The following is a 25,015-nucleotide window of genomic DNA, read 5'->3' as shown; positions in this document are numbered from 1 at the left end:
ATTTTGGAAAAAAAAATTGGGTTTTTTTCTTTTGGAAGTAAAGGTAATCCCCCCACGGATTAGGATTTCCATGATTTTGGGAATTCCTTTTTTCTCAATATTTCTGAGGATTAATCTAGCCCCCCCCCCCCCACTTTTAATTTGCTTCCGACGCCAGTGTATCCTATATATAAGGCAAAAAATAATTTTAATGAATATTATTTACTGGTATTTTTTTAACTGGGTTTCACTGCAAATTCAAAATACGCTAAATAAATTGTCAGTGTTTACCCAAGATGTCAGCATGCAGTGATGGTTCAATACTGAACAATAAGAAGACTTAATATAAAAAGTGGCACTATTGACTTCTTTCATTGTACCATGCAAACAAAATAATAGTTTTCTGAACATGTACAGCAACACAAGTTGTAATTGCACACTGGTAGTCAATGTCATAGAAATAATAAAATTTAAAATGATTGCAAATGCATTAATTACAATGGTAAAATAAGGTATCTAACAGTATTTTAATATATATTTGCATTTTACGTGAAAAAACGTCGTTTACGCAAAATCTCCCCACATAACAGCTTTGAAAGGTTAACAGGTATGTACATGTAGATGCAACCTGCTAAATGTTCTTCTTCGACGTACACATACATACCAGTATATAACTAACTAAAGTTAAACAACGTTGTTCAAGGGTAAATGAGTTGTAGAGAGTTTAACCTCCTTTCCAAGTTGCAACAAGGTTAGACGTTACAAAGCAATTAAAAAAATACGCTTTGATTCTTTTCCCCTCTCTTGGAGCAGATGTTGACCGAATATCTAGTAAAATAAATAAGAGACAGAGCATTGAATAAAAGAGTATTTCTAAAGTGTATACAGGGAGTGTTCTTTAAGACGTTTGCTTAGAGAACAAAAATATGAAGACAATTCGGATCTATTGCGTAAAAGTGCTTTAAAACATTTTTTTACTCATAAACGGGAATTTCCACTTCTTTATTCATGTTTTTGTTCAATAACTATTCGTTTTACTTTTGTTGAACGTGGATTTAAATTTTAATACTGGATTTCTTATTACAGACACTACTAAGAATAATTTACATTCACCATTCACTAGCCGTCATGGCATATGCTTATTTAAACTTCCTTGTTGGAAGTGGCGGGGGCGGGACCAGACTAATGAAAAAGCACCACTCAGTGCTCCCCTTTATTAGTTTGGGGGTTACAAGTACACATACCTGTTAACCCTCCCGCACTGCGCGGGAGACTCCCGCAAAACGGCCTAAAAATCTAAGATCTCCCGCATCCAACCTATCTCCCGCGCGGGAGACAAATTTTTCCCGCAATCGTATTTGTCTTCCTCATACCCCCCCCCCCCCAATTCTGAATTTTTACATGCAAATTTCAACAACCACTGCGGGTTTTTCTCTGATTTTGAGCTTAAAAAGCTGCTGTGTAGCTTGAATATATCAATATCCATCCAAGTACTGTCTACCGTGATCATGGTATGACATGTTATAGTCCAGTTTACTTTTTACGATTACTTCCGGTTTTGACTTAAATCAGTTACGTATTTAGTTATGCATACTAGGCCTTATAAAAAAATAGGTGAAAGCTTAAAACATCTTGATTTTACTCTGTAACACCAAAGAAAACAATACACAGCCAGTGGCGTCACTTAACAGGTGCACAGGTAAAGCACCCAAGCCACGTGCAGTGAGTCGTGACTAATTCTGTCTGGCAAGCACGGTCGGTAAAAATCAAAGTGAGTTTGGAACACTGAGTGTTTATACAAGCTACCAATAAAAGTGAAGCTCGAGGAAAAAGTGTAAAAGCATTTCACAAGAGTTTTTAAAGTTTATAGTACCGGTACTATGAATTACAGGGATGCTATAATTATATAGACATTACAACAGAGATCATTTTTAAATGATACTGGAGACATGTTGTTTTGTAAATTAAAAATCTACCCCATAGGCGTCGGAACAGGGGGGGGGGGGCTTAGCCCCCCCCCTTTCTTTTGCAAAGTTATACCTAACCATTAGAAACATAGCATGATAGAGGGTTCAGCCCCCCACTTTTTATCGCAGGAAAGATTATTGTTCCTAAATTTACCTTGAAAGATTGAGAAGTTGGATTCAGAAGCATACTTGGCCCCCACCCCCCCCCCCCCCCCCAACGGATTAGGAATTTCATGATTTTGGAAAAAAAAAATTGAGTTTTTTTCTTTTGGAAGTAAAGGTAATCCCCCCCCCCCACGGATTAGGATTTCCATGATTTTGGGAATTCCTTTTTTTCTCAATATTTCTGAGGATTAATCTAGCCCCCCCCCCCCACTTTTAATTTGCTTCCGACGCCAGTGTATCCTATATATAAGGCACAAAATAATTTTAATGAATATTATTTACTGGTATTTTCTTAACTGGGTTTCACTGCAAATTCAAAATACGCTAAATAAATTGTCAGTGTTTACCCAAGATGTCAGCATGCAGTGATGGTTCAATACTGAACAATAAGAAGACTTAATATAAAAAGTGGCACTATTGACTTCTTGTATTGTACCATGCAAACAAAATAATAGTTTTCTGAACATGTACAGCAACACAAGTTGTAATTGCACACTGGTAGTCAATGTCAGAGAAATAATAAAATTTAAAATGATTGCAAATGCATTAATTACAATGGTAAAATAAGGTATCTAACAGTATTTTAATATATACTAGTATTTGCATTTTACGTGAAAAAACGTCGTTTACGCAAAATCTCCCCACATAATAGCTTTGAAAGGTTAACAGGTATGTACATGTAGATGTAACCTGCTAAATGTTCTTCTTTGACGTACACATACATACCAGTATATAACTAACTAAAGTTAAACAACGTTGTTCAAGGGTAAATGAGTTGTAGAGAGTTTAACCTCCTTTCCAAGTTGCAACAAGGTTAGACGTTACAAAGCAATTAACAAAATACGCTTTGATTCTTTTCCCCTCTCTTGGAGCAGATGTTGACCGAATATCTAGTAAAATAAATAATAGAGCATTGAATAAAAGAGTATTTCTAAAGTGTATACAGGGAGTGTTCTTTAAGACGTTTGCTTAGAGGACAAAATTATGAAGACAATTCGGATCTATAGCGTAAAAGTGCTTTTAAAACATTTTTTTTTACTCATAAACGGGAATTTCCACTTCTTTATTCATGTTTTTGTTCAATAACTATTCGTTTTACTTTTGTTGAACGTGGATCTAAATTTTAATCCTGGATTTCTTGTTAAAGAGACTACTAAGAATAATTTACATTCACCATTCACTAGCCGTCATGGCTTATGGTTATTTAAACTTCCTTGTTGGAAGTGGCGGGGGCGGGACCAGACTAATGAAAAAGCACCACACAGTGCTCCCCTTTATTAGTTTGGGGGTTACAAGTACACATACCTGTTAACCCTCCCGCACTGCGCGGGAGACTCCCGCAAACGGCCTAAAAATCTAAGATCTCCAGCATCCAACCTATCTCCCGCGCGGGAGACAAATTTTTCCCGCAATCGTATTTGTCTTCCTCATACCCCCCCCCCCCAATTCTGAATCTGTACATGCAAATTTCAACAACCACTGCGGGTTTTTCTCTGATTTTGAGCTTAAAAAGCTGCTGTGTAGCTTGAATATATCAAAATCCATCCAAGTACTGTCTACTGTGATCATGGTATGACATGTTATAGTCCAGTTTTCTTTTTACGATTACTTCCGGTTTTGACTTAAATCAGTTACGTATTTAGTTATGCATACTAGGCCTTATTAAAAAATAGGTGAATTCTTAAAACATCTTGATTTTATTCTGTAACACCAAAGAAAACAATACACAGCCAGTGGCGTCACTTAACAGGTGCACAGGTAAAGCACCCAAGCCACGTGCAGTGAGTCGTGACTAATTCTGTCTGGCAAGCACGGTCGGTAAAAATCAAAGTGAGTTTGGAACACTGAGTGTTTATACAAGCTACCAATAAAAGTGAAGCTCGAGGAAAAAGTGTAAAAGCATTTCACAAGAGTTTTTAAAGTTTATAGTACCGGTACTATGAATTACAGGGATGCTATTATATAGACATTACAACAGAGATCAGTTTTAAATGATACTGGAGACATGTTGTTTTGTGAATTAAAAATCTATCCCATATGCGTCGGAACAGGGTGGGCTTAGCCCCCCCCCCCTTTTTTTGCAAAGTTATACCTAACCATTAGAAACATAGCATGATAGAGGGTTCAGCCCCCCCACTTTTTCTCGCAGGAAAGATTATTGTTCCTAAATTTACCTTGAAAGATTGAGAAGTTGGATTCAGAAGCATACTTGCCCCCCCCCCCCCCCCCCCCCCCCACGGATTAGGAATTTCATGATTATGGAAAAAAAAATTGAGTTTTTTTCTTTTGGAAGTAAAGGTAATCCCCCCCCCCCCCCCCCCACGGATTAGGATTTCCATGATTTTGGGAATTCCTTTTTTCTCAATATTTCTGAGGATTAATCTAGCCCCCCCCCCCTCCCCCACTTTTAATTTGCTTCCGACGCCAGTGTATCCTATATATTAGGCACAAAATAATTTTAATGAATATTATTTACTGGTATTTTCTTAACTGGGTTTCACTGCAAATTCAAAATACGCTAAATAAATTGTCAGTGTTTACCCAAGATGTCAGCATGCAGTGATGGTTCAATACTGAACAATAAGAAGACTTAATATAAAAAGTGGCACTATTGACTTCTTGTATTGTACCATGCAAACAAAATAATAGTTTTCTGAAAATGTACAGCAACACAAGTTGTAATTGCACACTGGTAGTCAATGTCATAGAAATAATAAACTTTAAAATGATTGCAAATGCATTAAATACAATGGTAAAATAAGGTATCTAACAGTATTTTAATATATATTAATTTGCATTTTACGTGAAAAAACGTCGTTTACGCAAAATCTCCCCACATAACAGCTTTGAAAGGTTAACAGGTATGTACATGTAGATGCAACCTGCTAAATGTTCTTCTTCGACGTACACATACATACCAGTATATAACTAACTAAAGTTAAACAACGTTGTTCAAGGGTAAATGAGTTGTAGAGAGTTTAACCTCCTTTCCAAGTTGCAACAAGGTTAGACGTTACAAAGCAATTAACAAAATACGCTTTGATTCTTTTCCTCTCTCTTGGAGCAGATGTTGACCGAATATCTAGTAAAATAAATAATAGACAGAGCATTGAATAAAAGAGTATTTCTAAAATGTATACAGGGAGTGTTCTTTAAGACGTTTGCTTAGAGGACAAAAATATGAAGACAATTCGGATCTATTACGTAAAAGTGCTTTTAAAACATTTTTTTTTACTCATAAACGGGAATTTCCACTTCTTTATTCATGTTTTTGTTTCTGTTCAATAACTTGTTGAACGTGGATTTAAATTTTAAAACTGCTGGATTTCTTATTAAAGAGACTACTAAGAATAATTTACATTCACCATTCACTAGCCGTCATGGCTTATGGTTATTTAAACTTCCTTCTTGGAATCCATTCAATATCAGAAAAAAACATTTTAACGCGATTGGTTGGGTTCATGGCTAATTATAGCACACATTTTCCAAGTCTGTCCAGAAGTTATATCTTTTCTTTTCTACAGTCACTTTGACTAGGAGGTGGAGACGAACAGAATTATCATGGTAATTTCACATATTTTTTAAATTGTAAGTTGATTTTATTTTAAATCGTTTGGATCACAATTCCAAAATGAATTGATGAATTAAAATTAAAATTAGGTATTGCAATGTACATGTGTATATATTGCAAATATTTATTTTATTTTTGATCCAGGCGCCTTCATGTTACTCTTATTTTATGACGTTTTTGGTATTTTCTTTGGATTTAATTACATCTTCCGGAACAGTCATACTTCCGCCATGGGAAGTTCCAGGTATCAATTTTTATTATAAGTAGCAATTCCTGATTAACAAAAACCACAGTAAAATTGGAGTGTACCATATTGAGGTGTACATGGTACACCCCCGGCCTCTTCCAATTCTTCCAAATGCGTAAACCTGTTGTCAAGAAAAAAGAAAATATCTCAACACACAAACATGTGAAATCAAATAGAACCAGAAAAAAGGAGCTTGGACTGGGGGCACTGTACAGCTGTCTAACTGCAATGTGACGTAGGCAAGTCTATTTCATCGCTGGCCACTCAGCTCTTTGAACTTACTTTATTGTAATATGATTACAATGGGATCAGGCACAAGTCCTCAACACGATCTGAGTGGATTTTGAGCAAAGACGTCGCAATCTGTGTACAAGCATCATTTTTAAGTTGATTTGATGCGAAAAAAAGATAGTTACATCTGTCCTTTACAAAATTTTAGATTATTGATAATCCAAATTTGTACATGACAACTAAATTTGAATTATCAATAATCTAAATTTTTGTAAAGGACACATCCTACCGAAAGTTCAAGGTCTTGTTTAAATGGTTCTAAATGGTTCTTGTTATACGCTGGAATGTCTACAATGAAAACGATTTTTGTTATTCACTTCGTACCTTTGTTCTAAAAAATACACTAAACTTATCAGATTAAGTTTTTAAATTTACCTCTCCATATCATCAATGTCGCATGATGCTAAATTTAAAAGTATATTAAGAGCGCATGCCATAATATAATCACTAGAAAAAAATCTAAAGAAAAGCATACTTTGACCATTTTATGCATTGTATTACTTGCTATTTTTGCTTCCACCAGTTTTTGCTTGATATTTTGATGATAATAAATACCTTTGGGCTCAAACTAAATGCATCCACTGAGAAAAATTTCCAAATTATCTGTTTTGAAACGCCCCCTCTACCGCTTCAGGTTTCAATGTGTCTACGGGGATTTTCTGGAAATATCCCAGATGACAACGTTGAAAAATTGTGCGAGGTATTCCGAGTGAGTTCCGAATGGCGAAAAAAAGTAAACATTTCCCATTATAAATCTCCGTAAGAAATTTGTTTTCGTTCCTGTGAACTATTATGAGTAAAAAATAATGATAGTTTGTCAAAGAAGATGCCTTGAATAATTTCCCTTTTATCAATTTCAATTTTATTTCTTTCACAAGTATGTGTATTTTAATTAAAAATCATTAAAATGATGGAAGCAATAACGTGGGACAGACTGTAGTGATGAAGTGTTCCATCTCGTGTTTATTATTTAATAATTGTGTTCACGACTATAGAAATAAACTGTTTGGCAAGTTGGCAAGAAAAACATTCAGGTATTCCTTATATTTGTATCAATTTCTTAGCAGAATGAGGTCCCAAATGAAAAAAAAATATTGCATAGTATATCTTTAAAATGTTGAATCATTGAAACGAAATGAAAGAGGCCTGGGGAAAATCAATCAAGGTGTTAAAGAAAATATTTAATACTTTAACTTTATTTACACTCTCTTCCGTGGCAATACGTCTCTAATCAATTGGGAAGACGGTTTTCAATATATTCTAACAGTAGTGTTTTACACTTAGAATCATCTTTTCAAATAGAACTAAATGACAAGAAGTATGCACTTACACAAGTGTATTATTTAGAATTATTACCTAATCAAATGGATTTTGTTGTTTTATTACAAATTAAATATTTGCGTCTATTTTTAACTGCCGGTCAATAGACTGCGATCTATTAGACCGGCTGTCGTATAGACTATGATCTATTAGACCGGCAACGTATTTTTTAGCATGTACATGTATTCCTATAGGGGGTAAGTTAAACAAAGTATTCAACATTTTTGCAATAATCTTTCTTGTTTAAAAAAAAAATAATGAAATTGTTCATGACCAAATTGATGTTTGAAATCAAATTCACGAATATGGATGTCAATTATTATGTAAATGTGCTTTTATGCAAGTTATATTGTAACATAAAATACATGTTAATTTCAATTGCAAGTAGAGATGTTTTATTTATTTTATTGTCAATTGCACTCGCAGGAATTGTGATATAGACTATAGCAATTAAGCAATTATCTCACCTGGTCAAATTCCCGTTTCGCACACATTTTTTCGATACCTAATTTTCAAATGTGTGCAAAACGGGAACAAACCATTCAGAACGCGTGTATGTTAATGTTTCATCCTTTCGATAGTTCTCAGGGAATGTATAATATATTCCTTTACATAGACGCTGATTTTAGTACAAGCGGGTGAAACCAGATTCAATGTTATCAAAATGGAATATCAAATAATCAACAGTTTTAAAGACTCATATAAGGTAAAAGACTATTCAAAATCCAATGGGTTGAAGAATCCACCTTCTTTGTGTAAACTAATATTAAATTGAGATGTTGTAAAGCATGCAACAGGTTTGGTGCATGTTAAAGATAAAAAAAAATCCTAGTATATTGCATAATGGCACGAAAACCATCTGCAATATGCAAATTGTAAACCCCGAGAACTAAAAAAGGAATTAGGTAATAAAACAATTATTTAATGCTTGAACAGTCAATAGACCAGAATTGTTTCCCTTGGTGCAGGGAACAGCTCAGTATGATCTATTGCCCTCGGCCGTTGTCCCTGCACCTCGGGAAAAATATTCTGGTCTATTGACTGCTCAAGCATTAAATAACTGTATACTATTTAGAACTAGCAATTAAAAACGCACCGATGTCTGGGACACTCAGTCAGTATACCGAACCTGAATTCAAAGAAATGGAATTGGTTGTTAATTACTTCTATACAACACGTGGTAAACTGTAAATGTCGAACGGGGTAATTTATTTTGAGAGTAACATATTTTCTGCACAGTCAAGAAAATAAAAATTTCGACTTTTCAAAAGATTTTTCTACAAGTTTTTGAGAGAGTTATATTTTTTTCATTCACAAGTAAATATTTTTGGACTTTTCAAAAATCTTCGCTACAAACAATTAAATAAAATGGGTCCCAATTAAGTTTGCCGTGAAAAATTTGACATACATATGAGTTAAAGTTTTTGCAACAATTATATGATTATATTTACATTTTCCAGTGCCTTTGCCTGTGATAACACTACGTATCGATTTTGTACTATATAACCCATATTACAAATGACGCCAAATTGAGGCGCCAGCGGGGTTTGCTTATTCATATTTAAATATTTCAATTGTACGATAGCTTAAAATAATATAAATATAAGTAATAAGGAATCATTCTTTGAATATTATGAAGTGATAATTTCGGTCGGGGCGTGATCAAATCTATCATAAAGCCCTTCGGGCTTTATTGGATTTGATCACGCCCCGACCGAAATTATCACCTCATAATACTCAAAGAATGATTCCTTATTCCTTATACAAAGAAGCACTTCACTTTTAACATTAGACGACTGAACTGTTAAAAATTAACTTTTTCAGACAATGGCGGCAAAGAAACAAAAGTGACCATGTCCTTGTACGTTACACAGTTTAGAAGTGTATTGTTTGTAAGTACATGTATATCACAATTTCTCAGTAAAATAAAACACTTGCCTCGTATTTATGTCTTTTTTCAAAAAGGGAACGAAGGATAAGAGATAAAGAAGGATTTATATTTTGGAAAAATATATAAGACTGAAAAAATCATCTTTTTAAGTACTGAAAATAGCAATTTTTTCCTCTTTGGTTTTTCCATTCCACTTATGATATTACCAAAGAGATTTACTTAGTGAAGATTAAATATAACCAGTAATTAATATTTAAGAACTATACTCATTATTAGTATGTAATATTCAGCTCAATTTTTTTTGTCCTTTTATTGTTTTAGGACGCAGAGATGACATTTGACATTCATCAGTCGTGGACTGATCCAAGATTTAAAAACACATCAAGGAACCCAAACGACTATAATATATACAGAGCGGAGGAATTTGAGAATATATGGCGACCCGACACCTACATCGCTAACGAAATGCCAAACGGCGTGTTTGAGACCACGCCCACTGACAATATCTACGCCTATTTCAATGGAAGCCTGTTCTTGACAACTCGGTTAGTTTAGGTGTCGAATTTGCTACAAACATTTACTATTATTATTCGTTGGTTCATGAAAGTTTATTAAAATCGTAGGATTTTCGTGTGGATAACTACATATATATGTCACAATGACACTCTAAGATTGCTGTAAAGGAGAAAGACATTAATACCGAAGAACAATGATCATAGAATATAACGGATAATAATTTATTTTAAATACATTTGTTTGGAACATCGTTTTAATGTATTTTTTAAAAAGTCAAATAAATGGGTTTTTAAAGGTATTTATTTGATTTTTATATACTTTCAGCCACTCGATAATTTTCCATTGTGACGTGAAGTTGTTTGCATTACCAATCAAAGACGAGACGTGTTCCTTGTATTTCAAAAGCGGTATGGCTCATTAGTTACATACACATTTAAAGGGGATATCGGTACTCTTTCAGCCAAAATCTCCATTGTCTCTCTTTATATTTCTCTAGTTCTATTTCTATTCTGTGTTAGCAGTTTTGAAAACTCTTTAGATTTTTAAACCTTTTTAAATTTTAAACAATTTCAAAAAAATTTTGAATTTATAATTTTCAAATTTTATATCTTATAAAATTTGAAATTTTATATCTACAAACTTAATTGTAATTTTTTTAAAATGAGATGAATATTTAGTGTAAAAATTAAAGGACTATGCTGGAAAATCTTATCAGCACGTAGATGACCATTATACAAGTGCTTAAAATGCAGACTACAACAAAGAGAGTTAAAACAACTTCGATTGATCAAACATCTGCCTTTTAAAAAATGCAACATAATTCTTACTTATGGGAGAAAAAATACTTTTCCTGTAGGAAACATTTTGCATGGCTTTATTAAAACTCTTAAATATTCTTTCTAATAGGATATACGTGATTTAAGTAGAATTTATTTAAGGCAAGTAGTTTTCATGAGGGAAATTTATTTTTATTTTGCTTATCGGTACGTTCAAATACTACTTTTTTAAAAATTCCTTCAAAAGTTGAAAGTCCTATAGGACTTCAGGTTATTCTAGGAAGAAAATCTGTAGGTCCAATACAAATGGGGATTTTCCATGGGAATTATTAATTTTCTTGAAAGATACCGGTATTAATTAATTGCTAAAAGAGGATACTGAACCTGAAAGTTTATGATACAATTCACTAAATAAAAAAGGAATCAACAAATGTAATATACATCTTGATTCAGGCGTAACTATCCGTTGCAAATACGTTAAAAATTGAATTGTTAAAGTTTTCTTTGATAATATAATTTTAATTGTCAGTCATATTTCGTCAAATATTTGCCCTAAAACCACAGTCATGAGAATCAAGGATTCAAGTTTGGGGAATAAAATCGTTGTTTTTCGTAACGCCACCATTTACATCGTTATTTGCTACCCTAGTCCTATTTCATTCAATCATCCCATCCATGTTGCTTTAGCTGTAAACTCAATTTGCAATTTATCATGTTCGGAAAGACATCAAAATGAGATTCCATGTATACATTTGTAACATATTTATGTATTATATACTAGTATCATATAATATTATGATATTTGCTGTATTTCATATTGAAGAACTAACTTGTAACCATTCCAGCTTCATATGTGTCCAAGAATTTGAAACTTACCTGGGAACAAGTAAACCCAGTTTTATATTCCCAAAACATGGAAACGTATGCTGTCAAAATTCATAAGACGGAACCCAAGCGTTGTCCTTTAGGTTAGTTCCAGGTTTCAGATTTTGTAATTAGATATGCTTGTTTTTTTCTTATTAACGATATTAAAATAACCGAAAAATTATCCGTACTATGTATTATAATATAATACATGTACCTTGGTACATGAAACTGTCATTGTATTTAATTTGCTTTGTAATATGACATGTGAAGTTTGATGTAAAAGAATTATCAGCTGTAATGTTTTAAACTCAAATAAATCTAATCTTCGGCTATCATTCACCGTAAAAAAAACCTCCTCTGCAATTCTGTACGTGATGAAAATAGAAAACAAAAAACACGAGGATTGTACCAAAATAACGAAGACAAGTAAAGTTTTTCAGTTAACAAAAACACAGAAAATTGAAACTTGTAATATGTTTAGCTGTCGCGTGAAATGGCACCGAACGGACTTTTGGTATTGTGTTCTGTGTATGAAATTTTGAAACAACCCTCGTATATAGATCAAATACATTATCGATCATTATAGATTTGTTACCATACTATGAAATTTTGCATATGAATAGAAAAAGATGGACCATGTGTCCACCTTCTGTTGCACGTCCAGAGGACCTATCAAGTGATGATCGTACAGGTATATCTACCAAGCACCTGTATTGTTGTGATCACGTGGTTGGGGTTTTGGATTCACCACACAGAAGTATCGAGTCGAACTCGTATTTCGACCATTTCATTGACTGCAATAGTCACAGAGAGCGTCGCTGTTCTCATTATTAACCCGGACCAAGTTCACATGGCCGCCATTGAAGCATGGAATTCTGGGTGTATGGTTCTCATTACTCTGGCATTTTTGGAGTTTGTCATTGTTCACAACTATCACAGAAGAGAGATTAGGACTAATTCTGTTCCTAAATCTATACAAACAAAAAAGGTATTGTATTTTTGGTTTTCGAAATACAATTTTATTCAACCATAACCAATTTGAATATTAATAATAGTATCAATGTTTGATGATACAACTTAAAAGTGTGATTATTAAACTATTTTAGGGTACTTCATCTCGGCCAATTAACATCTCTGCCAACTTTAAAGCCAACAACAAGAAAAATAGAACCAAACCTAACTTATCCAAAGAACGGATTTATATCGTTGAGATGGAAGCTGGTGCAAACAAAACTCGTGAGAATCGAAAAACCCGTCGTATAACTCCAGAAACTATCGACAAAATATCATCTGTGATATACATTTTATTATTTGTGTTATTCAATGTTTATTACTGGTCATTTTTCTTAACTGAAGCGGACAAGCAATAATTTTAGATCATATAGGATTTTACTTTGTTATACACAGTATTTTTATACAAAGATGAATAGAAAGTAAACAATTATACACTTTTTTATTGGTTTATACATATACATTTATAAGCTTACATATTTTGTAAGTAAAACACTGTCTACATTTGACATGTATTATGAGGATTGGGGTGCATTACCAATAAGAGCTGTGCAATATCTGAAATACCTCTTTAAGCCTTAACTTGTTTCTAATTTTGCTATATTATGTTTGACCCAAAAAATAGTTTTGTAGCAGTATATGTACATGTAAATATATAAAAAACAATAACTTAGTAAACATTTCAGTACAATTCTATTAATTTCGTGTTAACAACCCAAGTTTTATACAATAAAGGAAAAGTTATTATGGAATCATTAGATTTCGTAGTGGCTCAATTTACGATTGAATTCGTAGGGTACCTCTCATCCACGAATTGACATCTTCCACGAATTATTAAATTATGGTTATGAAGCCAGATCTCCCTTTTGAGATGTATCGTAATACACTACGATATGTCCCCACGAATTTTAAGCAGGAAAATTGAAGCAATCCACGGAAATTTGTCCCCACGAATTTTAACGATTCTATTGTAATCAAGAATCAAACTATTTTTATTTGTGCTTTCAATTTTGATTACTTGAAAATTATAATAGACATTTTTTCCACTTATTTTACTCTTACTTTCATTTTATTATTGCAATCTTTACGTACGTGTTCCAATATATTTTTTATATTACTAACCTTTTTATGGTCGTAGCCGCTGAATATTTGCATAAACATCTCTCAAAATTTTACACCACGACCAATCATATTAAATTTTGAATATTTTTACAATTGATCAAATTCGTACCTATTTTCAGGTACACTATTTTACCAAATCGCCGACTTTATTTGATTTCTCAATCAAAATTTGTCAAGCAAGAGTTTGAATAAAGGCTCAGGGATAATTGCTTTTTGTATATATTTACAATGTTTATACACAGGGAGCAATATACTAAGATATAATTGTAAAACACGCTTGTCAAAGAGAGGCTACTCTGATAAAGAAATAGACAATTTGTAAACTACCCACTTGCCAAAATTACCTCCAAAATGTGAACAATGGCAACCATTCAATTCAAAATAGACGTTTTGCAAATAGTGTAATCTGAATTCTTTTTCTATTTTCTAAGTTAAGAATGCGTCATTTGTTGTGTTGTTCAGCTATAATCGAGATAGAGAGCTTATATTGTTTTTGTTCTGTACAAAAAAATTCAAGGCCTTGTTTTTGTTTACATTTACATATTTTTCAAATTCTTCAGAGAAAATATAAAGTTAAAATGTGACAAACACTGCAACCTATATTTTTTTTTGTTCACTACGATATAAAATTTTTAAAAAAATGCCTGAAACATATTATTTAACCAACTGCAGGTAAACAGAAACGTGGCACAAGTCTTGTTTTCATAACAAAGAACTGTAAGCTCTGTTTTTAAAAACTCGACAACTGACATTCATATCCAAGACAAAACCAAATTTGTTGAAGTATTGCAAATATTATAAAAATAAATACAATTTGATTTTTTTTTTCATCCTAATTTGTAACAATGATGATATTGCCCCTTTCAGAACAATTAGTACAGGCAGATCCATCATGTTCAGCTCTCCTTACAAACCACCAAACCTCTCAATGCCTCCCTGATAATAACCTCTTTTTATGTTTTCTCATGCTGCACAACCTCACCGCAGCTCTGTTTTTGCTGTCTGATAAATGAACTCAACACTTCTGCATGATGAAATATGTCATTTATTAAAAATGACGAAAGTAAAGAAAAATATAAACAGCATAGTAGGGGATCAGACCCCAAAACTGTTCACACAAAATGTTAAATAACTTATCAATATGCTGATCCCCTTAAATTACAGAAAAACAATATTTTGTTCAAAATTATATACAAAACCAGCAAAAAGATGGCACCTCAAAAATAAAATATGCCACCAAATGTGAATTGCATAATGACAATTGGTAATTCCATTGTGCCATCCTGTTGTACACCTTCTAATACTGTGATCGATTGATAGATTTACAACTTCACAACATTATTGGTTGATTCATGTCTGACATAGAAACCAGTAGTTAGCATGCCTCAGTTTCAAAATAGTAAATAATAGTAGCTGTTTTAGAGTTTTGTATCTGAATCATATGATTATTTCATTGACATGGCATTATGCACTTTAACAACAAGTACAGATCAATTTTGTTAGAACAGAATGTGAGAATATGCCCAATGGAAGTTGCAATCCTCTGTAAAGATTAAGATCATGTTAACTGCGTTTCCTCTGGTACTATCCATGCTCGGTACAAAAAATTAACATTTGACGGCTTATCAAGCGAGCTGGAGCGAGCCGATAAGTGCAATTGGTCCCAACCACTTAACATTTTCAATACAGTCAATTTTGCCTGTAAATAAATGTTTTAAATCTTTATGTAATGTACGCGTAATTTTAAAGTTCGAGTGTTCAGGTGATGGCTCTTTCTTTTATGATCGAACTTAAAATGCTGTTGCAATAAATTCCCTTAATCAAAAGTTTAAATAAGGTACTGGTATTCCATTACACTGCATATTTTCACACCTTTAAATTAATGACATCTATGCAAGGTATTTTGGATTAGTTATTATCATACGAACTATTTGTAATTAAAAGGAGAACATAGAACATAAACTAGGTAATTGCTCATGACATTTTTTTTTATTTTTTTTTTATTAATTCCACCAAGTATGGCCCCATTCCGCTCAAAGTAAACTTACCAACTGAAATCTTTCTGATTTAAAAGTAGATATTCTTGAACATAGGTTTTTAGGTTAATTATAAGATTTTACAATAGACAGGAGTTTTCATTGAAGAATTACATCGTCAATGGCCTAGTAAGATTAGACCAAAATTATGTTCTTCGCTTCACCATATCATCATTTAAAGCTACATAGATGTGATGCTTGAATTTTTATGCTTTTAGGTAGCAACATACCTGATATTTGATATTCTTTTCTTGTGTTTTACACACTATTCATCTGACTGAGTTCTGTTAGGATGTCTTGGTCGTCACAAATTGACGGGCAGTGTTGTAATTCATATATCATTCTGGTAGGTAAAAGAATACAAAGGATCATTTATGAACTTCCTTATAAAAAGTAAACAATGTCTTCGTGATAAACAATAACCAGTAGAATTATATCTCTGTCATTTTGGAATTTTTCTGTCTGTATCTTAAATATACAACCTCGTGCATTACATACTTCAACATTGTCATAAAATGAAATCTTGAAAATAACAAACTAACCGTAACAATTGCTACTTTGCAAACCACTATGCAAGGGATACAAAAATTCTGCCTTCTTCAAATGTGAACTGAAATCACGTATTCCTTGTTATCGATACGTGTAAAGACATGGTGGAAAGAGGAAAGGGGCCTCAAAGTACAAAGTCAATCATGTATTACATGTAGGTAATTTACGTTAAAAGAAACCGCATGCAATTGTCGCACAATTACATTAATTGGAATTTTTTGTTCACTAGATTTTTTTTTTAATTCACAAATATTTACAAAATATTTCTTGATTTCTAATACATATAACTTTTGTGTATTGAAATCCTTCGAATATAAGTAAAACGATTTTATCTTCATTTATCTCCATAAAGGTTGAAGATATGTCCTTAATTCCCTGACATGTACTAGTATACTGACTGTAAGTTGTCATTATGATAGCGCTGTATAGTAAACTGTTTGATAATTGCTAGTAATAGATTACTACTAAAAGGACATTTGTACTTGCTTTTTAAATGACGGTAAATTCATTTGCATTTTACCCGCACATGTATGGCCATCTGGTGTGAAAATAACCCATTGTACAACGCAAGGATCATTCAACTCATAAAAGCAATTTCCCATGACAAGAAGTAAAAAAAAAGGATTACATTTCATCAGAAGTAGAGATATTCTTTGACCTAGCCATCCTAGCAAGCAAAGGGTTTTAAGTCTCCTCCACTACGGGGCAGGGTGGGATGGGGAGGTTGGTGTGCAGTTGATTCAAAATCCTTGGCTTGCAAAAATATCACTTGCCTTTACAAACCACTTTTATCGAGATTGCCCGCCCATTATATACATCACATTTCTATCATTCAGATGTTGAATGTTTGACACGTTAAATTCATTTACAATTTTTACAAATGTAGCATTATCTATTTTTATTCATATTTATACAGAGATCCCCGTTTCCCCTAAAATGACATAGACTTAGATATCATATACATGTACAAAGATAGAACATCAAATCTAAAAATATAGAAAATTTCCCTGTATGTGCTGTCTCACGTTTAAGTGCATTTTTTCAAACTTTGATAAAATTAAGGAAAACTTTTTCGGTATCTTTGAGGTGGTCTGAACTTCAATAATATGTAAATCACTTTAAATAACTTCTTGTTAGATACACTACACCTAAAGATTCAATAAAACATGACGGTTAGATCCAGTAAAACATGCCGATTAGTGTCTCGACAGGATTTCTTGCAGTTTTGTTTTCAATATGATTTATATTCTAAATGTACAAAATCGACAGTAAACTTTTAACTGCAAAAATGAAAAAGATATGTATGCTTTTCTCGTAGTTTTTAAAAAACTTACTGAAGAAAACAATTACTTGTATTAAAAATCATTGACGGATCTCTTTGAAACTTCATTTTTTACTATATCACATGTTTTATGATTGAAAAGTAAAATAAAAAAATTAGCAATTGGCTATTAATTTTGCATTTTATTTTACATTAATTTGCAACTTTCCAATGGGTCAATATTACTAGTAATCCTGAAGTGATGTTATGAACAAATTGCACTGTTAAAACACATATAATACATGCATCTCAAAATCAGAAAGAGCTGTTTTTCTCATTATATTCTGCAGTATAATGAGAGCCTCAGAAGCATTCCCAAAGTTTTATAAATATATTTTGAAGATAATGATATATTTAGATCATGTACCATCAAAGGTAAATGTTAAGGGAAATATTCTTCTTTTAATAATTTCTACCCAACGCATCAAAACTCCAAATGCCAAATCCATTTTCATTACATTTTGTTTAAAGTCGATTTACAGTTTCAAGAGTTTGTTTGTATTGTATACCATGTCATAAATTTAGCTTTCATTGATCATGGACACTTCCTTGTCGGAATCGGCTTCATTTGAGCATATACTTGAAAATGATTGGTTAAAGTGCTTGCTTACCTCAGCACATTGTTTCAATGTATATATGTTAACAAATGTTTTCTTTGGTTCAGTTACTTCAATTTACAGAAGCGAGCAGAATGGTAATTCTTGATCATATTCTCATAAGTTATGGATGATGTACAATTTTTAATAGCATCCCTCTATATGAATTTAGATATTGAGATTGTTAATTTTAAATCATAACTGTATTCAGGTATGAACAAACTGATTATGAAATCCATTTTTTTTTTAAATTATACGGTACATGAACATTTCTGCCATACTTTTGTTTTTAGGTTTCTACGTGGTACATGTGCATTTCTGTAATTACCTTCATCGTGCTGTATCAGGAACTGATCAAATGTTCTGGAGCAGTAATACCACCGCCATGGGAAGTAGCAGGTAAGTAAATTATCTATCATTGTGTTAGTTGCCAAATGTAACTATATATTGTCAAATGGTACTATGAAATTGTTATACAGGGTTTTTATACCTTCCTGATATTATAGGATTACATTAACATAATGTACATTCAAATCAAGTACTAAGACTAATCGTGTGTATCTTAGTATCATCTATATGTGTGGCTGTGATGTTTATTATAAATGCTACAGATCTATGTATTATCGGCTCTAATCTACCGGTAACTTTCTCATCATGCCATTTATTTACATGTAGTTAATCTGTATATTGGATGCAATATTCTAAAATTCCATACATGTACATGATACAATGTATCTATTTTCAAGTTAAATCATGAATTGAAAAGGCTACCATCTGCATATGAAAAGACAAAGAGTATATTCCGAGATATGCCATGTTACACAGGACCTAATTTTATTAAAAAACTGATTTTACTTTTTCAGACAATGGCGGCAATGAAACAACAGTTACAGTGTCTTTGTTTGTTTCACAGTTTAGAAGTGTAATGTTTGTGAGTAAATTTGTTGATATTCTGTTTATAGATAATATTTTCATTTGTAAGAATGGCTGTAAAGAATTTCTCATTTTATATTGACAATGCATGACGGTTATACTAAGAATTTTTGCCAGTAAACTACGAAATGGCTGCACTGGTGTAACTGCTTATACATTTGATATTTTGACATACAGCTATGTGAGATGATGTCCGTAAGCTTGAGTTGATTAATACATGATAAGTAATTATTATAAAATTAATATAAAACCTACCTTCATATTCGATAAACTAGCTCGAATTAGCAAAAATGAGAGTAAAGGGTTGGCACGCTTTGGCGGATCCAAGTCAGTGGGAGTTTGCATCAAAATATATATACTTGCAATGAGATATTAAACGATTACATAAAGAGTGAATATTTTACTGTGAATTTTTTGCGCACATAGAATCCAAGATTAGACAAACGTTAAATAATAAAAGTAAGTCAATTCGTTTTTTCGAATGTGCGATTTTAGTTTTGATGTATAGAATGCTTGCTGGTGAGACAGTGGGATAAACTTTTAAGAACGACCAAGAATGCGGGTTGACTAAATAAATTAACGTCATGGTGAAAAATGAAGGACGAGTTCATCATGCATCGGGGGCAGATACCTTGGATCGGACATCTTTAGTTAATTCAAAAAAGTTGATAATCAAAAACAAAACAATTTGATGTGATTTTAATTTTGATGAAAAAAAAACCCTTCTAGAACTAGGTGCCCAGGAACGCGGGTTGACTATTTAACGTCATGGGGGAAAGTGTAAGACGAGTTAACCATCGGACAGATACATCGGATCTGACAACTTCAGTTTGAAATATACAAACAAATTATTCAGACATTTTTAATAGGAATGTCAATTTCGATTGGCTTAGTCGATTAATCGGAGTCTTTAGTCGAGCGATGGTCGAGTACTCGATGATTTATTTGAAAATGGGTGTCCTTGTTAAATCAAATAATGTTACTGTCATATACACCTTAACTTAAAAAAAAAAATCAAAACTTATGATAATACATGTATGTACTAGATGTATTTGATTTAAAATAAATTGAAAAGTATTTTATTCAAATATCCGTTAGAAAATGTCCTGGCTTTTCCTTTTTTTCTTGTGACGCTTACACATAATTGATCTCCATATCATCTTGAATGGCAAATCAGATATGACCTGTTCAATGTTCATTTAAGAATTGTCCATGTCTAATCAATAATCAAAGATTAATGATTATAAAAACAAACGCCTTGACAAAATCATTGATGATTAAATTTTTGATTATGAAATATCTTATCCAATAAATAACTGATTAGTGGAAACACAAATTGTTCTCAAGTACATGTCTGCCCATGTAAATCAAAAGAGATCATTTAGTAGCCGCTTTAAAAATACACCAGGGACACCGATGGAAAAGAGTTTAACTTACGGATCAAACATGTCGAGAAAAGAAGACTGCATTGTTTTGGATTTTTTTTTACATTCGTAGCCAAAAAAAAACAAAAAACCTGCCGCGTTAAGAAAAAATAATTAATATTTTTAAATTCTATTCACTTTATTACGAGTAATCGACTAAGAAAATTATAGTCGATGATCGGTGTGACCGAGCGATAGTCGAGTACTCGAGTACTCGTTGACATCCCTAATTTTTTAACTACGACAATTTGGTAGTAAGCATTATACATTAATTTGTTATCAATGAACAAATTGTGTTCTACGAGTATATGAATAAATGGTGTATGCATGAAACTGGGTAGTTAAAGGGGTGACTCCATTCCCAATTGTTTTTCAAAGCAGTTTTCAATCTGGAACTCTTTTTTGGGACAGTTATACAATTTTTCAGTACTTATTTAGTTAAGATTTTTCATCCCTGCTTGCATTTGATCTTCTTGATCTAAATCAGGGACGTATATACGCCCTTGTCTAAATATGTCAAGTCATGCAGTTGGTTTTAGTTATTTCAATTTTATAGGGTAGATTAAGGAAGCAATTTAAAAAAAAACATTCGAGTACAGTATACAGAAAAATGAACAAAAAATATATTTGTTCAATATATTTAGCATCTTATCATATTAATGAGTAAAGTGTTCATTATTTCCACGCTTGCGCGGGATACCATGTAGTTATCTGAGAATGAAAAGAATGACATACCTGAAAAAGCAATAATAAGAGAATTTCAAAGTCCTTTTTTATCAGTTTTTATCAAAAGTAAAGTTTTTGATTTTATCAATCAATATACTAAACACGTTATATAAATCTTAGAAAATGCGAAACAAGAATAAATTTTTGAAAGTTTAAATTACGATTTTTTTTTCGCGTCAAATACTTGAGATGCATTTAACGGAACAAAAAATATTAAAATGGTGATAGTATATATGATTTTGACTCTACCTTCTTTAAAAAATCTCCATATATATTAATATATAAGTACATGTTGTTATTGCCGAAGTGTCGATCGATTTAATATAAGAAAATGTATTGTTTTAGGACGCAGAGATGACATTTGACATTCATCAGTCGTGGGCGGATCCAAGATTTAAAAACACCTCACGGAACCCAAACGACTATGATATATACAAAGCGGAGGAATTTGAGAATATATGGCGACCCGACACCTACATCGCCAACGAAATGCCAAATGGGGTGTTTGAGACCACGCCCACTGACAATATCTACGCCTATTTCAATGGAAGCCTGTTCTTGACAACTCGGTTAGTTTATGAATATCGATTTCCATTCGTTTAACCAAATCAGGATCGATTATATTTTTTAAGGATTTATAATCTGTCAACTTTATCGTATTTCTATTATGTCCTCATTCGTTCTGAATATTAATACTTGAGAAAAAACTAAGTGAGTTACATTGATCATTTCAAACGTTTGCGGTCATATATGAAGACTATATTCTCCAGAATTTCTATATTCATAGATTTTGATGACATTATTTTTTCATTTCCTGTAAGATATATAAATTAGTTTTTATTTGTAAGTGAATTAGTTTGTTTTCAAATAGATCAAATTTTTAAAAAGAATATCCTAATGCTCTTTTAAGGAGACCGATTAGGGTTTTTTTGCGGAAAAACTACAATAGCATAACTCTTTATTTTTTAACCATATGTAATTTAAACCAACTCTAGTTTATTTGCGAAAGTTCATGAAAATCGACCGTCTGGTTCTTTTTAGGGACCATCTCAAAGTAGAGGTACATTTACTATAGGATTATATAGGAAACTGTCATTTTCCGCACATCAAAGCTGTTAAAAAAAATACTACAATAGCTTTTTTTCTCAAATTGTTATATATGATTAGTAATATCATTTCCTACCTTAACTGTAAAAAACACAAAATTCTACCGTCTGGTTTTTAGTGGGGACCATCTCAAAATATTAAAATGCGCCAAATTTTGCTATATATTTGGATCATAACAAATGATGATTAGTATAATGGATTCATTCCAAAAATGAGGAAAATGTCCTCGAGGATAGCATCATTCTGTATATAAAATTTCAATAGCGTACAATTTTTACTTTTTCTTTTATGTTATATGTTCTTTTATGTAATAAATGGTAGGGGTTTGAAAAACGGTTTGCATAAATATGAATTAAACATTGATTTTTCCTTCAGGGTGCAAAATTTAATTCATTAACATGACATATTTTTCAAATAAAATATGGAAACCACGTTGAGGGTACGTACCCTGTCACCCACTCTCACCTTACGATTGAGATATCAATATCAGTGCATTTTCCAGTTATTTTTGTCAATCGAATCAATGGAAGCATTGTATCACATTTCGCAAGTCCGGCTTTTTTATTACTTGATATAGAAAAAAAGTTAGTTATCCGAAATTGACGGTAACGTTCCCTATTTTTTTTAAATAGTAAGAAAAGGTCTATGTTTTATATGTTTCAAAATATTGTGTTGTTTGGAGCTTTTTTCAAATATTTTCAAGCATAATATTTACTCAGAAATTAAAACTCGGCGATGTCACGTGTATCTCCTGTTATATATATTGGTATCTTATTCAACCAAATTTAATCAAAATATTAATTTAAATTAAAAGTTTGATAAGGCAAATTTTGATATACATGTACTTCCGGATTAACCCTTATGATATGCGACATTGTATTTCATTTCAGCCACTCGATAATTTTCCATTGTGACGTGAAGTTGTTTGCATTACCAATAAAAGATGAGACGTGCTCCTTGTATTTCAAAAGTGGTATGAATGATTTACTAGATTTAAAGAGAATCCCTTTATATTCAATATTGTGATTGAAATAGGATTATCAAATATACATGTACAGTTTGAAATACACTTTCCTGTTATAGAAAAATTTTGATTGTTGATTTGGCAGATATTTAATGTCTGACAACCTTGGAAGTATCTCACACCTCATGTCGAACGAGACCAACTTATTAAGAAAAATAAAGTTTTTATGTTTTCTCATGCTGCACAATCTCACCGCCGTTGTCAAGTAAAATTTAAAGCAATGCCAATTCCAATAAATATAGATAAAATATGTCATTTATTCAAATTCTTTTTTAAAAAATGGAAAATAACAGACTAAACACTATTCTCATAATACACGAGCAACCTATCCAAATGTTGAACCCATAATTTATAGATCAACAATATTTGTCAAAATATATACAACACATTAAAGAAAGCAAAACGATGACACCCCCTCCCCCTCCAAAAAAATAATAATAATTTGACTAGCATTAATTAAGGCAGGTCGGTTAACAATAACCTATTTGCTTTTTCCTCGAAAGTTTGCTGAGAAAGTAACTAGCCTATATTGGGTTGTTTTATTTTACTTCTGAGGTTATTACAGTCTGTCCCAAGTTATTGCTCCCATCACATTTGGACGACTTTTTTTTTTTGAAAGTTACACATATCTGTCATAGAAGTTTAATTGAAAGGGAGTGTATCCAAGATATCTTCATTGACACATTAACAATTTTTACTCTGAAAAAATCTCAGGAATGAAAACAGATTTCTTACAGAGATTTATAATGTGACTTTCTAATGGGCGTTTCAAAACAGATAATCTTGACTTTTTTCATTTTAGTCAATGAATGTAGTTAGGGCACACGGATATTTATATGTTTGATTATCAAAATCATGAAAATGAAAATATCAAGCAGAAAGTGGTGGAAACAAAAACAATGGACAGAGAATACTAGTCGTATACTTTCAAGTGATGAATTTCATGAACTTCTTACTTATTACTTGTCTTATCACAATCGATATTTTGTCACTTTAAAAGCAGAAGTAAGAATTCATAAGTATTCTTTTTTCTACATCGTGTAAAATTATACGTCAAATAGCAATCCAATTCGAAAAAATCTTATTTGTTCGGAAAAAAAGAAATTAAAATAAGACATTGCCTAAACCACCATTTTTCATATCAACACTTACGAAGTGAATAAACGTACCAAGGGACCTTTTTATACTTCCCTTCTGATGAACATGTACAAATCACAAAGGTAGATGCTTAACCTATTTATGGATATGGAATCGTGATAACACCTACCTGTACTTTGCATTATGTTGTATTTTAACCAATATCCCATAAAACTGTCTTCAGTGAACATGAATGAGTAGCATTGTAGCATTGTGATTTAAACGTTATATCAAAGATGTATTGAAAGTATATATATATATATATATATATATATATATATATATATATATATATATATATATATATATATATATATATATATATATCTTATATCGGGCTACTAACCTGTTAAGATTTATTATTCTTTATATCCGTTATACCATGTACAGACCAACAGAGATGTAAAATCTACTCAAGGACATGTCAACAATTCTTATT

General features: G+C 32.1%; 1 protein-coding gene across 5 annotated transcripts in view; it reads left to right on the top strand.

Moving 5' to 3' along the window:
* The first annotated feature begins 5,539 nt into the window (after positions 1–5,539).
* The window catches only part of LOC128176516 (glutamate-gated chloride channel alpha-like), a 21,233-nt gene continuing 1,757 nt past the window's right edge, over positions 5,540–25,015 (top strand). Inside the window, exons 1-9 of one of the 5 annotated variants that reach the window (XR_008242791.1) lie at positions 5,617–5,675; positions 5,827–5,926; positions 9,365–9,432; positions 9,753–9,976; positions 10,272–10,354; positions 11,569–11,691; positions 18,519–18,624; positions 19,089–19,156; positions 21,654–21,793. Coding sequence is in view for 4 of the 5 variants with exons in the window: in XM_052842919.1 (XP_052698879.1) it covers positions 5,673–5,675; positions 5,827–5,926; positions 9,365–9,432; positions 9,753–9,976; positions 10,272–10,354; positions 11,569–11,691; positions 12,214–12,578; positions 12,697–12,960 (1,230 nt within the window). In the remaining variant the exon portion in view is untranslated. Of the gene's footprint in view, positions 5,700–5,826; positions 5,927–9,364; positions 9,433–9,752; positions 9,977–10,271; positions 10,355–11,568; positions 11,692–12,213; positions 12,579–12,696; positions 13,296–18,518; positions 18,625–19,088; positions 19,157–21,653; positions 21,878–23,305; positions 23,389–25,015 lie in introns of those variants that run through there. The other 4 variants (XM_052842919.1, XM_052842918.1, XM_052842921.1 and 1 more) reach the window with 4 other exon arrangements.

The sequence above is a fragment of the Crassostrea angulata genome, chromosome 3 (genome assembly GCF_025612915.1).
Source record: "Crassostrea angulata isolate pt1a10 chromosome 3, ASM2561291v2, whole genome shotgun sequence".
Classification (NCBI taxonomy): Eukaryota; Metazoa; Mollusca; class Bivalvia; order Ostreida; family Ostreidae; genus Magallana; species Magallana angulata.
The sequence above is the reverse complement of the archived record's forward strand: the minus strand, read 5'-3'. Positions and strand labels throughout refer to the sequence as shown.